Source organism: Microcebus murinus, chromosome 1 (genome assembly GCF_040939455.1).
Source record: "Microcebus murinus isolate Inina chromosome 1, M.murinus_Inina_mat1.0, whole genome shotgun sequence".
Classification (NCBI taxonomy): Eukaryota; Metazoa; Chordata; class Mammalia; order Primates; family Cheirogaleidae; genus Microcebus; species Microcebus murinus.
In genome coordinates this window covers 151,859,042-151,874,418 of record NC_134104.1, presented here as the reverse complement: position 1 = coordinate 151,874,418, position 15,377 = coordinate 151,859,042, and the positions used below count along the sequence as shown (strand labels likewise).

Below are 15,377 nucleotides of genomic sequence, written 5' to 3'. Positions count from 1 at the left end.
CTCACTTTCCTTATAAAGGTATTGTCAGATGTCGTGAGATGCCAGAAGTGATCAGATCTATGATCTGATGGCATCACCTCATTGGCATACAGTTTTTAGACAAATAAGAACTGCTCAGACAAGGGGTATGGTGTTTGGATTACTGTACACCATTCACTGAGCCAGGGGCAAAGCAAGAGAAACCTGTACGGAGAAGGCTGATTTGGTTTGGGACACTTTAGGGGATGATACCGTTAGCCCAAATAATTTCAGAGAAAAAGAGCTAAAAGTAAATTCTAATTGGCTATAGGAAAAGAAGTAGGAAATGAGAGACAATACAGAGAATTACTGCAGAAAACTATGAGAGGCAGCAAAGAGGACATCAACAGCAGAGAGTGTGGACGGTTTGCTTAGTTTAAAGCAGGCAATTGCTGACAGCTGGGGCAGTTAGAAAGGGCAGCAGGAGATATAGGAGCACCAGGTGAAGGCAGGGAACATGAAGCCTGCAAAAGTGAGGGAGATGAAATGAGAACGTGGGTGACATGACTGTGTAGTTTCTCAAAGAGAATAAAGGAAGAAAAATAAATGTGTCCAAAAATACCAACCCCCAGCACAGGCAAGGAAAGGATCCTGCCATACTGTAAACTAGACTGAGCTTTTAACCCATTGTACGCTAGCACTCACTCAATCCAAGAATGACGGTTGCATACCACACCCATGCTCCTTTTTTTCATCTCCCCTCTGTGTGTGCCTTGGTATTTTTCTCTATACCTCACACATAAACATAAAGAGTGCTGCTGTGTAAGATGTACTATGTGCTTATACTTTTAATCATCTTCTCCCTTAATTAAAGGACAGAAAATGCTAGTACATATGTGTATATTTTAATCAAAGACATAACTGCCACCTGGAAACAAAAACAACTGCATAGGTGAGAAATGGACGAAATTCAAGATAGTAAGCCAGAACAGGGCCAGTCCAAGTCCACTGACCATCCGAAGTGGCTAGGATCTGTATCCTGTGAGGCAGGAGAATCAGGAGCACACCCTTCCCTGGAGTGAAACTGGAACCACGCTAACTGAGTGAAACCAAGGCTGGGACAATGGTCCTCTCTCCTTTCAGAGGGCCTGAAAAAAGCCAGAACTGCTGTCCAGGAACTACAACTTGTCTCAAGAGTACACTGCCTCCTGGCTCTGTGACCAGATCTACAAAATCCTCACTGTCACCCCAAGATGGGAGCTCTGGGCTGCAAACACCTGGTTCTGGACTAGGGACTTGGAAGCTTAGTGGGGGCAACTGCAAAAACTAAGGCAGAAGTGAGCAGAGAGAAAAGGAGGACAAACTCCTGCTCAAGTTGAACATACAAACTAAAATTCTTAAGCATATGAGAAAGACTGTGAAATTCAGCCAAGAAACTCAATAATCAGGAAACAAATTCATTCAAGATGAAAAATGAGACTATGAAAGTTTAACAACAATGGGCTCCCAGTGAATGAACCACTGAAGGACCTATCTCACCAGGAAGAACACTGTACCAAGAAGGAAGGTGTAGGGTATATGAAGCAATGGCCTGAAACAAACGTGATCCCAACACACCTCCCAATGTATGGAGATAGTGAATACAGTCAAAGCTCAATGCAAGTCTGCTGAACACATGGTTAGGTTTTATGAGCTAGAGCTTTTCAACTATTACAAGTACCACACCTCTAATGATCTGCTTGTAGTTCCTTAAAAAAAAACAGAAACTCTGTCTTAAAGGAACTATTTCATATTTATACAATAGCACTAATTTAAACTAAAAGCTAATTTTCAGATTGGCATTCCATTTTTCAGCAATGGGCCTCAATCTTTTGCTTGAGCAGTCATTTTCTATAGTTCAAAGTATCAGGAGTGAGCAAAGTTGCTGCCTCTCCAGAAACCAATGCTCCCTTGCTCTGTCATCTCCAAAGCAACTATTCCTACTCCCTTCTCCCTAGAGCAGTCACAGAATGCTTCAACTTGCCCTGTGGTGTTGTCAGGCCTAACTTCAGATTCAAGATAGCAGCATTTAAATGGATAGTTCCATCTTTTTAACTTTAAAGTGATTCACGGTGAGAAAACTGGCCAGAAAGCAATTATACCATAGTCACATCTGAGATGATGAGTGTGTATAACATTTGTTGAATTCAGTGCACAACGGTTATTCATTTTCAATAAATGTTTAATTTAGCAATATTCCAACCTACCATGTAAGTTCCCATTTCTTTTTCCAGGATGACTTGTTCATATAACGTAGCATCAATGTCTGCCTTTAAAGCCTGCACCTTCCTCTTCACCTGCACACCATGCTTCTTTTGGAGCCAATAAGGAAGAAGAGATTCCACGATTTGGTTAAGGATCTGGGAGGTAATCAGGAGAGTGGCCAGGCTCTAAAGAGGAACACATAAATCATATTTGGCAATGTAGATTAATGAAACCATAGCATATAGATAATTATGTAATAAACAAAATGGAATCTTCAATAAATGATATACTATTGTGTTATAAAAACTAGCATTAGAAGAGCCAGGTGTTAGAATGATGTTTTTAATTTATACTTTTTCACAAGAAAGACTTAGATTAAAATACAAATAAGATTGTAATAAGAAATAAACCAGTCAAGAATCAGCAGGGAAATGAATTAACTTAAAATTATGTTTTTTGTCATCTCATCCTAAAGGCAACATATGAATCTAAATGATGTTGCCAACTTTGAAAAAAAGTAGTTTGCTAAAATGTTTTTAAAATTCAGTTATAAAACTAATACATCCTCACTATAGAAAATGGAAAAAAAATCCACATATTTATAGCCAGCTGATTTTTTACAAAGGCAGCAAGAACATAAAAAAACACTTTAGTAAATGGTGCTGGGAAAACTGGCTACCCATATGCACAAGAATGATCCCTATCTCTCAACATATACAAAACTTACTCAAAATGGATTAAAGACCTAAACATAAGACCTGAAACTATAAAACTACTAGAAGAAAACATAGGGAAAACACTTCAGGACATTGATCTAGGCAAAGAACTCATAGCTAAGACCTCAAAAGCACAGACAACAAAAACAGACAAATGGGACTGTATTAAACTAAATTGCTTCTGCACAGCAAAGGAAACAATCAACAGAGTAAAGAGACAACCTGTTGAATGGGAGAAAATACATGCAAAGTATTCATCCAACAAGAGACTAAAATCCAGAATATACAAGGAACTTAAACAACTCAATAGCAAAAAAAAACAAAAACAAAATAACAAATCTCACTAAAAAGCGAGCAAAGGACATCAACAGACATCTCTCAACAGACACATCTTTATTTAAAGATGACACACAAATGGCCAAAAAGTATATGAAAAGATGTTCAATATCACTAATCATCAGGGAAATGCAAATCAAAACCACAATGAGGTATCATCTCAACCCAGCTATTAATAGAATGGCTATCATCAAAAAGACAAAAAATAACATATGCTTGTAATGATTTAGAGATAAGGGAACTCCCATATACTGTTGGTGGGAATGTAAATTACTATAGCCATCATGGAAAACAGTATGGAGATTTCTCAAAAAACGAAAAATAGAACTACCTTTGATTCAGCAATCTCACTACTGGCCATTTACCCAAAGGAAAGGAAATCAGTATATCAAAGGGATACCTGTACCCTCATGTTTACTGCAGCACTATTCACAACAGCAAAGATATGGAATCAACCTAAGTGTCCATCAATGGATGAATGGATAAAGAAAACATGGTATATATACACAATAGGATCCTACCTGACCATAAAAAGAATGAAATCCGTCATTTGCAACAACATGGATGCAACTGGAGGTCATTACATTAAATGAAATAAGGCAGGCACAGAAAGACAAATATCACACATTCTCTCTTGTATGTAGGAGTTAAAACAGCTGATCTCATGAAGGTAGAGAGTAGAATGATGGTTACCAACGCTTTAGAAGGGTCCAGTAGGGGGAAAGGTTAAAGAGAGGTTAGTCTGTGGTTACAAACATACATTTAGATAAAAGGAATAAATTCTAATGTTTGATGACAGAGTAGGGTGACTATAGGTAACAACAATGTATTGTATATTTCAAAACAGTCAGACAGGAGGATTGGAAATGTTCCCATAGATAGAAACAATAAATACTTACAGTGACGGACATCCGAAATACCCTGACTTGATAATTACACATTTTATGCATGTAACAAATATCACATGTACCCATAAAAATATATATTATATATCAATAAAAATGTTTTTAAAAAATAGGAAAAAAAAAGCCACTCATAATTCTACAACCATGACAGAATTATTGTTACATCTGAGATACTTCTTTCCAGTCATTTGTAAAAATAAACTATAATTATCCTATATGTATACAACTTTGTATATTGCTTTTTTCTCTTAATATATAGTGAGCATTTTCCCATGTCATTAAAAATTCATTTTTACTTGACCAATACACTGCTAATGAATTAAGGATTACTCCCAACTTTCACTCTTACAAATTCTGCTGCTTTGATATCTACGTACATGAATCTTTGTCGAATCTCTGAAGACTTACTAGAATTAAGGTTCCTGGCAAAGCTACCAAGAAAGCTGGTTTCCAGAAATGTTGTGTCAATTTTCACTTTCCTCAGATGGATGTGAGTGTTTCCATCACACACAACCTTTGCTAGTATTACAATCCTATTTTTTAAAGAGTCCTCTTCCATTATCCTGTTCTCTGCTAAATAAAGGAGACTTTCTAAAGTATAAGAAACGAAAAGTCATGCCCTAATACGCTAATGCATGGGACCAGAGAAGGTAAGTAATCCAGCTTATATAAATTCCAAATGTATTATTTTTGAACTTTCTCAATTTTCAAAAATAATGTTTAAGAAGTAGCAATGTATCTAGTAGAGTTGCTAACAGCACAACATTAAATTTTACTTTCATGCAAGCTGTTGGAACCACAATTTCAAAATCTTTTAATCTTCTCTGATCATACAAATTTTTAAATTTCCTGAAAAATTATCCCAAGTTCTCACATAACTATTATTAAGTCCAAGCTTTGAAACACTGCTCACTAACAATCTCGGAACATTAAAACTAGGAAGCAATTGCCCTTTACTGCTAACTGGCTCGAGTATAAAAAAGAGAATTTAGAAACCAATAATTTGTACTCGATTTATTACTACCTGGTATTATGTGATCCAGAAATGGCAGCATACCAAAATATTAGACTTTCTTATACATTTCAGAAAAGATACAGCACTGCATAGGATCCAGTGGTCTCTAAAGTTTAACAACTTATTCATTTAAAAATTAAATTTTAAACCAATCACCCCTACCCTGAAACACACAAAAAAGTTTAATTAATAAATACTACATGTTTGCTGTTACAATTACCTTGACAAGCTTTGAAGCAAACTATATAATTGATTTTACTGCCCTATATGATTAATTCTGTAAGTTGGTTAGGTTCAACTAATTTCTTTTTAGCTGAGTACAATATACAGTATAATTGTTAATGGTTTTTTATTTAGAGTTGGGCTTAGAAATATACACAATCTAAAAGATTTGTAAAAATAATAATTTAAAGACAATAATATTAGCTGAATATAGGAAACCACCTGTAAGACCTAAAAATTTGATACTTTTCTGTTATTCACACTCACCTGGCGCAAAAGCTTCATATCCTTCAGGACAAAGGCAATGTAGAAAAGTGAGGCGAAGCAATTTAGAAAGTTGAACTGCCCCAAAAAAAGATAACAGTGTTAAATACTGCTTTACAGTATTTTATTACTACTATAAATACAACATTTAAAAATGTAAAGAGGGACGACTTCCAGTCTGGACAAGATGGCATGGACTTGTTTCTCCCTCTAATAAACAAACTCTGGAAACAATGTAAGAGGCAACCAAAGGAGAGCACTGAAAGGTGCTAAAAGGAAGACGACTGGTTTGGGTCCCTAGGACCGAAGAAACAACAAAGTACCAGCACATCTTATGCTCCCCCTCAACCATAAGGAGGAGGAAACCAAGGCCCAGCATTTCCTAACCCCAACCTAGCAACCCAGGTAGCCCAGCTTGGCTCATTCTTCCACCATTCAAGTAGAGTCCTGTCAATACCCTGGGAGCCCACCAGAACTGGTAAGGGGGAATCAATCAGGATACCCAGGGAAGTGCTCTCCTTCACTGCCAGGCCTGGGACTCTTCTGTCCCATGGACAGATACCAGGATGGCCAGGCAGCACTAGTGAGAAAGACCCCACCGCAACAAGCAGCCCAGCCCTGGAATCCTCTTTGTGTCCATGGATCTCTCCTCCCCACCAGGAGTGAGTGGGGCAGCTGGGTAGCACTGGCAAGAGGGACCCTGCCACAAAGGACCCTGCCAACACAAGAAGCCTCTTTGTGCCCATGGACCTGAGACTGCCCTCTGCCACAGAGAGACAGTGAGGTAGAAGGGTGGCCATAACAACCAGCCCAGCCTGGGACGCATCTTTGTCACTACAGGCCTGGACTCATCTGCCCTGCCAGATACACACTGGTACCTGTCAAGAGGATCCCTCCACAAAAAGTGCCATTTCTTCAAGTAGTTCTGCTCCTCAAGAACCCACAGCTACACCCTCCCCCCAAACCCACACTGATGGGTTTCCTTTCTGCCTCCCAGTCCTCTGCTGGCTACTTCCTTTCAGAAAGTGTAGCAACACTTTCTGAAAGGAAGGCTGCCGTTGTACAAAAGGGAGCACTTATTTAGTGAGGAGATGGGGAGTCATGTTAGAGAGTGAGTGGTAAGATCAATATGGCCACAGGACAGGGGGTACCAAGTTAGGGTAGAGGTTGAAAAGTAAAAGCCTGGGAAGGCTGAGAAATGTCATCCCCATAAAATTAAAAAGGGAGGGAGAGATCTAAGAATCACCGTAGAGGAAGAACAGATTCTAACTTATGGGTACTTTTACAAGGCAGTTACTTGACATTGTATCTGTATTCCTGTTAAGGAATAATAGTGTCTCGCAAATAACTGAATTCTTTAAGACAAATGGAGTATTTTTACCCCCGAAGGCAAAACCTCCACATTATAATCTTTTTAAATGAACTTTTTAAACCATCATGTGTTCCCTGCTTTCCTTTTTTATTTTTTCTTTTTTTTTAGGCAGCAGGATTGCCTGAGCCCAGGAGATCGAGGTTGTTGTGAGCTAGGCTGATGCCACGGCACTCACTCTAGTCTGGGCAACAAAGCAAGACTCTTGTCTCAAAAATAAATAAATAAATAAAATCCTCTTTTTTCCCCCTTTGAATATTCTTTGGTAGGTCCTCTAACACACACTAGAATGTAAACTCTAGGACAGAAGGAGTTATCTCTTTTGTTAACTGATATCTCCCTACCTTGTACTTTAAGTAATGTTTGTCACAGGGTAGACATTTAATACATATTTGTGTTTTTGTTTGTTTTGGGTTTTTTTTGAGACAGAGTCTCATTCTATTGCCTGGGCTAGAGTGCCATGGCGTCAGCTTAGCTCACAGCAACCTCAAACTCCTGTGCTCAGGCGATCCTCCTGCCTCAGCCTCCCCTCCCCTGCTTTCTTACACAAAGAACATAGAACATAACTTCCTTACTGATTCAGCAACACATTTTAAACATCAATCATTTCACAGTGTGAATGAGGCCTTCAGAGACTTTTTAGATGTGTATGGCCACTTGTCCCTTTACTAATGCCCAAATTGTTGAATTCTTATCTACGACAGGCTTTCTCTTTCCTTACCTGTCCTTCTTCTATAAGTTTACCTACTTCCAGAATTCTAAACACCCTCATGATGGTGGTTTCTAATCTTTTATGAACTGAAAAACCAGACAGATAAACTTCTTAGAATGATGGCTACAGATGGAACAAAAATTCTTTCTAAGTGAGGGCCTGGATCCCTCTCTTGGGAGTTAAGTACATGAACCATGTTAAATCAATTCCAGTTGAAAGTTCAGAGGGTTCTTTACACATCTTTCTTGATTCTCAGTTATGTTACAGACGGCTGAGGTAACCTCCTGATAAATGAGGTGCTTTCAAGCTGGTACTTCTTTATTCTTTATAACAATGGTGGAAAGAAGCATAATGTGTGAACTTTTACATGAACAGCAAGCAGGTTACACAATGCTTTCTCTCCATATTTTTCCTCCTACCCATCAAAATATGGTGGGAACCTTTTGGACTTTGGAAATTTCTTTACCAAAATTATTTTTAAAAATTGAATGTTCCATCACTAAACAGACTGCAGGTACCTGGAAGGACTATCGAATAGTAAAACATTCAAAGAGATCCCAAAAGGGAAAAAACAGAAACATGTCTATCAAGTCATTAGTTCTTTACATAACTGGAAATAGGCTCTAATACTAATTTCTATACCTATCTACACAAAATATATACACTAACATCTTAAATTAGAAGCAACTCTTTACATATATATATATATACTCCTAAATATTCAGTAGTATGCATCAGTTTCATAATCAAAATGAACTTGTACATAAATACTGTACTTACCACTAAAACTTTCAGAATTAGGTGATTCTGATAGGCAGATTCCAATCTGTGATTCTCTAAAATATAAAAAGAAAAAGAAAAAGAAGTAGCAATTTTTCTCAGTAAGCAAACAGTATGGGAGCACTGTCACGAGGTAAAGTGGGATCTGTGGGAAGGGCAGAGATGCACAACACTAGAGTCACAGTTGGTAAATGTGCCAGGCTGTCAGTCACTGCCATTCCCTACCACAAAGAACATCAAGCCAGGACACATTTTTCACAGTACCACAATAGCATTATAGTCTGAAATTACTTTTGAAATAGTACTGCCACAAAGTAACTTGGGAAGTGTTGGCAAATGATCCTACAGACAGCCACCCAAAAAAGCAGTAATAGTAAAAACTGATAATAACCTATAAGAAGAGGGCAAATAAAGATGTTTGTACATGTGCCTTACAAGGATTAACTTGAAGGGAAACTAAAATTTCCATCCCCATCTGGAAAAGGTGACACTGTATAGATCCCAAGTGACAAAAATGGCAAACAGGAAGATTCTGAAGAGAAGTGTCATCTTACACAGAGAGGCAGTGACAGACTGACCTGGATTCAAACACCAACTCAGCCACTGCCTGACCTTGGGTACGTTACTTAACCTCCTGGAACCCAGCCTCCTCACCTGCAAAACAGGGGTGACCACCCTCCTCCCAGTGTCACTCTCAGGATCAGAAATAATATAAAACCTTAGCCTAGTATCAGCACAAGGAAAGCATTCAATAACCAGCAGCTGTTATTGTTATATGACTAATAAAAATAATTTAAAACATCTTCATGGCCCATGAGGTTAAGGCCTAGGCTTCTTCCTAGGGAATAACATAAGCATATTTGTTTGAATGAATAAATAAATTAAATATTAAATAATCAATCAAGACCCTTTTTAATTTACAATCAAGTCCCTTCTTTACCACAGAAACATCCATGATCACCTGCCTTCGCTGAGCTCAGTGGCAGTCCTCAGTGCCCCATACCAACTAAACCAGTAGTTTTATGAAACTAGTCATAGTTCATTTGACCAAGTATCATGAAGATAATTTTAACTTATTTTACCCTCAGCATAAAACACAGTTACAGCATTAGGAGTACAGGTTTTAGACAGATTGGTTTTGAATTAGCCTGGGTCTACTTTTGCTCTCTGAACCCTGTTAAGTGTCAGTATCTTTATCCATAAAATGGTGAAATAACTTCTATTTCATGGGGCCCTGAGGTGAAAATGAGATAGTGTTGATAAAATGCTTAGAAAGGCACCCAAAACATAGTAATTAACACTGAATAAACTAGAGCTGTGATAACCATGTTATGGAGATCAGTACTCACAAAGCTGATGAACTTTTCATTATGTCTCTACAATGAACCTACAGCAATATCTATCTTCTCTACAAGGTAGGAGCTATGATCTAAGCACTATCTCTTACAGGCAAATAAGACATGAATACAAAGCATCAAGTCTTACCCCATGAAGTTAAAAACTCAGCAGCATATCGATAGAGGCGGTTCATGATCTCAATCACAATGGCATAGATGATGCTGGGCACATACAGCAAGACACTGGTCCACTCAGACTCACTATTCTCATGTAGACCCAAGGCCCAGATCTCCATGTCGAAGTAAATCATCATGACATAAAGAGAGAAATAGAGACAGAAGCACACAAATGGCAGAGAGACCAGGTAAATGCGCAACTGTCTCTTGTAGCTTGGGTAGAGAGGTTCCTCCCTGCCAGTGATGGAATTGACACCCAGAACGCCATGAAATCCTGGCCGCGGCTCCTCAAACTGTCTCTTCATGACCAGTGTCCCCCACCGGTAGGTCATGTTGGCACAGCCACGCTTCCACACTTCCAGGATCACCGTGGACCAGATCAGGTTGAATGAGGCGAAGATCACATACTTGTCATAATCTTCCCACACAAACAAGTAGTAAGGTAACCCAATGACGGCCATGGGGATTAAGGCAAAAGTGAAATATTCCAAAAATCCAAAGTAAAGAGCAATGGTTTCCCCGAAGTAGCCACGAATATTGTCTATAGCAGAAAGAAAGAAAAAACTTAAGTACAGACTACCAAAGACTTTTAAAAATCATTTCAAGTAAGCTCATCCATTTTGTAATTAAGTGGGGATCATTTAATACCCCCATTTCCCAATCGGGGTATGGTGGTGAATCCATCCTCCATGCAATGCAAAGACTGAGCTTGTCACTATGGCAAGCCCACATTTCCCAAAGCTTAGGGCCCAGGCCTTGGCTGCTGAGGCTGCTTTGCCAGGTGCCCTGACTCTGTTTCCCTTTTACTTCCTCACCTGGTGGATACCTTCTTCCCAAAGAAAAATTCATCTTGGTGCTTCCCCAGAATCTCCAAGGCCCTGATTTATGTTCAGCCATGGCCATTGAACCATTTTAATTTGGGGGTTTATGCTCCCCACTTTTCTCCCACTTTAGTGTTATAGTTATAAATGTTGTTTATAAATAGGACTCCCCATCCATAGTATCCTGCTCTCCCTACCCAAAGATATAAACTTTCATCAATGTGTTACGGCAAATTTTTCAATACACTGAAGAAAGATTATTCAGAAGTATAAAACAGGATTCTACACATGAACTTCTAGAACAGCCAAGGAACCCATCTATCTATACTTTCACATAAGCAGTGTGCAGAAGAAGGTCCAAGCAACATTACTACTAATATTCTACAAACTCAACACAAACTAACCCAAGAAAGGTCACAGATACTGCGTCCTTTGTCAGCCTCATCCACATGGGGAATGCCTGGATCATAAGAGGACCCTGCACTGAGACCAGGGTGGGATGTGGGGGTGGGCAGAAGTGTGGCAGCTGGCATTATTTAAGAAATACTTACATGCAATTAAAAGATATATATAGGTATTTCTTTTTAATACAATGTGATCAGATCAGTCTATGAAGGTAGGTTAGTGTGAACTGGACTAAGCTATTATCTCCTATCCTTAAATCTAGCTAACCCAGTTGCAAATGAAAACAATTGGCATGATGCAGTCACCTCAAATCTAAATCAGGTCAAAGAATATCCTATCAATTAAAAAAAAAAAAGGTATTCATGGTGCCAGGCTCCAAAGCAGATGACTTCCCCCTTTTGATCTTGGGGAAGCTCAAGATTTGCCTGGGCCCCAGTTACTACCACCAGTTCCAGCACCCTCCACGGCACCCAGGCCCAGCCTTCACCATCAACTCACTTTCTCCCCTTCCTACGAAAAAGCTAAGAGATACTATCACTTTACAAGTCCTAGAGGCAATTCAAATTTACTGCCACTTAATGCCAAACAAAGTGAAAAAGTATTATAAGTGGAACATAAATGATTTATTGTATGACCTGGAAGTATCAAAAGCAAACTTTTCCTTTCAGAGAATACAAGAAAAACCTCTAAATACAATTTCAGAGTGTGATCTTAAAAACAATTTTTGTTTATTGTTATAAGTTATTATAAGTTATTTTCAGAATGGAAATTAGAAATAAAATTATTTTAGAAAGATTCCCTTAAACAAAATCAAAATTAAAATATCCTTTAAAGAAAAACATGATACTAATGCTGCTTAAGGTAAAATCTACCAGCTTAAATGCAATTCTTATGCTTTAAAAACATAACCAAACCCAAAAATTTGAACATCCATATTGACATCACTTTAATGGTTGTCACGTACCAAATAAATCAGTAATTATTCTTATAACTATATTCAGAGAAAATGGATAAATCCACTAATACACACCAAAATAAGCATAAACTACCTCAAAAGATGTTTGGGGCTGCTAGTCTGCCCTAAAGATAAGCACAACTTGGCCCACTCTAAATAATTAGCTCTTCAGACATAGAAATTTACAAGTACAAAATATTCACAAGCAAACTAAATTCTTATAAAATTTTTTCTTCCAACTCTGACACATATTTATGAATGCTGCTCTGAACTGCCTGTGTTGTTGGTGAAATTTAGTGAAAGCCTGTGTTTCAGTCGATCTAGAATAGTATTAGAAAGTTAAAAAAAAAAAAGAATGAATAGGTCATCTAACCCATTTTACTCCCCCAAGAAAATGTGTTCTCGCATGCAGCTGATCAGCCCTGTGTAGCAGAGCACTAAATATTTGCCCAAGAGAGATGACTCCACTGCTGGATCATAACTTTTCATTACAGGTGAAGCTTCCTCTTCTGTAAGAGATCAGATATTGACGCATACCTATAGGCTGATACTTTAAAGTAAGCCGCGTGTACCAGGTGTCCTCAAGCTTCTTCAGGGCTTCATTATCATGCAGTGGAAACACCTGAATCACGATGCCAGACGTCAGCAATCTTCTCACTGCACAGGGAAAATGTGCCAAACTACATAAAATAGATTGGAGATGCTCATGATACACTTCAGCAAATACTATAAGGACACTCCACAAAAGAATACTACACGGAGGCCAATATCATACTGCCTACTCCAAACATGTATATTCTTTTGTTTTTCAGAATGTAAACATATTTACCATTTTATTTGACTATGAGATCAATACAAGCTGACATAAAATTTTAAACCATATAAAAGTATACAAATTAGAATATGGGAGGCCCCTGTTATTCTCTCCCTCCCCTCAAAAATAACCACTATAAATAGCAATTTAGTGTATAACCAGATTTCAAAATATACATCCATAAATACATACTTTAAAAACAAGAATGGAATCATTTTACACAAATCACATTGTTCTGTAATCTTTTCTCATGTAGTAGTGCATAGTAAATATTTTTCAATGCCAATATAAATACAACATGAAATGTCCCTTTAACAGTGTCATAATATTTTTAAAAAAGTGTCATAATATTCCCTTGTATGAAATACTATAATTTATTAATCCTCTATTAAAAAATATTTGTTTCCCAATTGGAAGGCCACAGATAGAAGAATGAAACTGGATCCCTATCTGTGACTCACCATACACAAAAATCAACTCAAGATGGATTAAAGACTTAAATGCAAGACCAAACACCATAAAAATTCTAGAAGAAAACTTGAGAAAAATTCTTCTGGATATTTGCATAGGCAAAGAATTTATGACTAAGACCCCAAAACAAAAATAAATAAATGGGACTCAATAAGCTAAAAAGTTTCTGCACAGCAAAAAAGTAATAACCAAAAGAGCAAATAGATAATCTACAGAATGGGAGAAAATATTCACAAACTACACATCCAACAAAGGATTAATATCCAGAATCTACAAGGAACTCAAACAATGCAAGAAAGAAAACAAATAATCCCATTAAAAAGTGGGCAAAACACATGAGCAGAATTTTTTGAAAAGAAGATACACAAATGGCCAACAGACATATGAAAAAATGGTCAACATCACTGATCATTGGGGAAATGCAAGTTAAAACCACAATGAGATACAACTTTACCCACATCACAATGGCCATTATTAAAAAGTCAAAAAACAACAAATGTTAGTGCAGATTTAGTGAAAAGAGAATGCTTATCCACTGCTGGTGGGAATGTAAAATTAGTACAATCTCTATGGAAAACAGTATGGACATTCCTCAAAGAATTAAAAGTAGACCTGTCATTTAATCCAGCAATCCCACTACTGGGTATCTACCCAAAGGAGAAGACATCATTATGTAAAAAAGACACATGGGGCTGGACACAGTAGCTCATGGCTGTAATCCCAGCACTCTGGGAGGCCAAGGTGGGAGGATCATTTGAGCTCAGGAGTTCAAGAGCAGCCTGAGCAAGAGAAAAGACCCTGTCTCTACTAAAAATAGAAAGAAATTAGCTGGACATCTAAAAACATACAGAAAAAATTAGCCAGGCATGGTGATGCATGCCTGTAGTCCCAGTTTCTCAGCAGGCTAAGGCAGAAGGATTGCTTGAGCCCAGGAGTTTGAGGCTGCTGTGAGCTAGGCTGATGCCATGGCACTCTAGCCTGGGCAACAGAGTGAGATGAAGGAAAGAAAAGAAAGAAAAAAAGAAAGAAAGAAGACACATGCATGCATATGTTTATCACAGCACAATTCACAATTGCAAAGATATGCAATCAACTGAAGTTCCCAGCAACTGATGAGTGGATAAAGAGAATGTGGTGTGTATATACACATATATGTGTATACACATATACATATACATATATGTGTATACATGTGTATATACATATACACACATATATGTATATATGTATGTAAACACACATACACACCATGGAGTACTACTGAGCCATAAAAATTAGAATCAAAAAATGTCTTTCATAGCAACTTGGATGGAACTGGAAGCCATTATCCCAAGTGAAGTATCTCAGGAACAGAAAAACAAATACCACATGTACTCACTTATAAGTGGGAGCTAAGCAATGGGCATACATGGTCATACAGAGTGGTATAATTAACACTGGAGACTCAGAAGTGGAGACGGTAGAAGGGGGGTGAGGGATCAAAAATTACCTACTGGGTACAATGTATACTATTTGAGTGACAGGTACACTAAAAGTCCTGACTTCACTATACAATTCATCCATATGTTAAAAAACCACTATTATCCCCTAAATCTACTGAAATTAGAAATATATACATTTGTTTCCTTTTTCTATTATAAACAATGATAAAATTCTTTTACAAATACCTTTTCCAATTTGTCTATTATTTTCTTATTATATAATTATATATACATAGAAGTAGACTTGCCAGGTCCAAGGCATATGTATTTTAAGTTTGGACACATATTACAAAATTGCCTATAGACAAATTTTACCAATCTGTCTTCCCACTACAGTAAAGGTAAGAAAATGTTCAGTTCTCCTCATTCTTGTTGATACTGAGCATTTTCAATCA

General features: G+C 37.7%; 1 protein-coding gene across 5 annotated transcripts in view; it reads right to left on the bottom strand.

The window, feature by feature from the left end:
- Positions 1-15,377, bottom strand: part of ANO10 (anoctamin 10) — a 208,201-nt gene that overhangs the window by 164,901 nt on the left and 27,923 nt on the right. For all 5 annotated transcript variants that reach the window (XM_076006987.1, XM_012770397.3, XM_076006991.1 and 2 more), the window contains exons 5-9: positions 12,754-12,873; positions 10,007-10,576; positions 8,522-8,577; positions 5,664-5,738; positions 2,205-2,387 (exon numbers count right to left, since the gene is read on the bottom strand). In XM_076006987.1, coding sequence (XP_075863102.1) covers positions 2,205-2,387; positions 5,664-5,738; positions 8,522-8,577; positions 10,007-10,576; positions 12,754-12,873 — 1,004 coding nt within the window. The remainder of the gene's footprint in view (positions 1-2,204; positions 2,388-5,663; positions 5,739-8,521; positions 8,578-10,006; positions 10,577-12,753; positions 12,874-15,377) is intronic.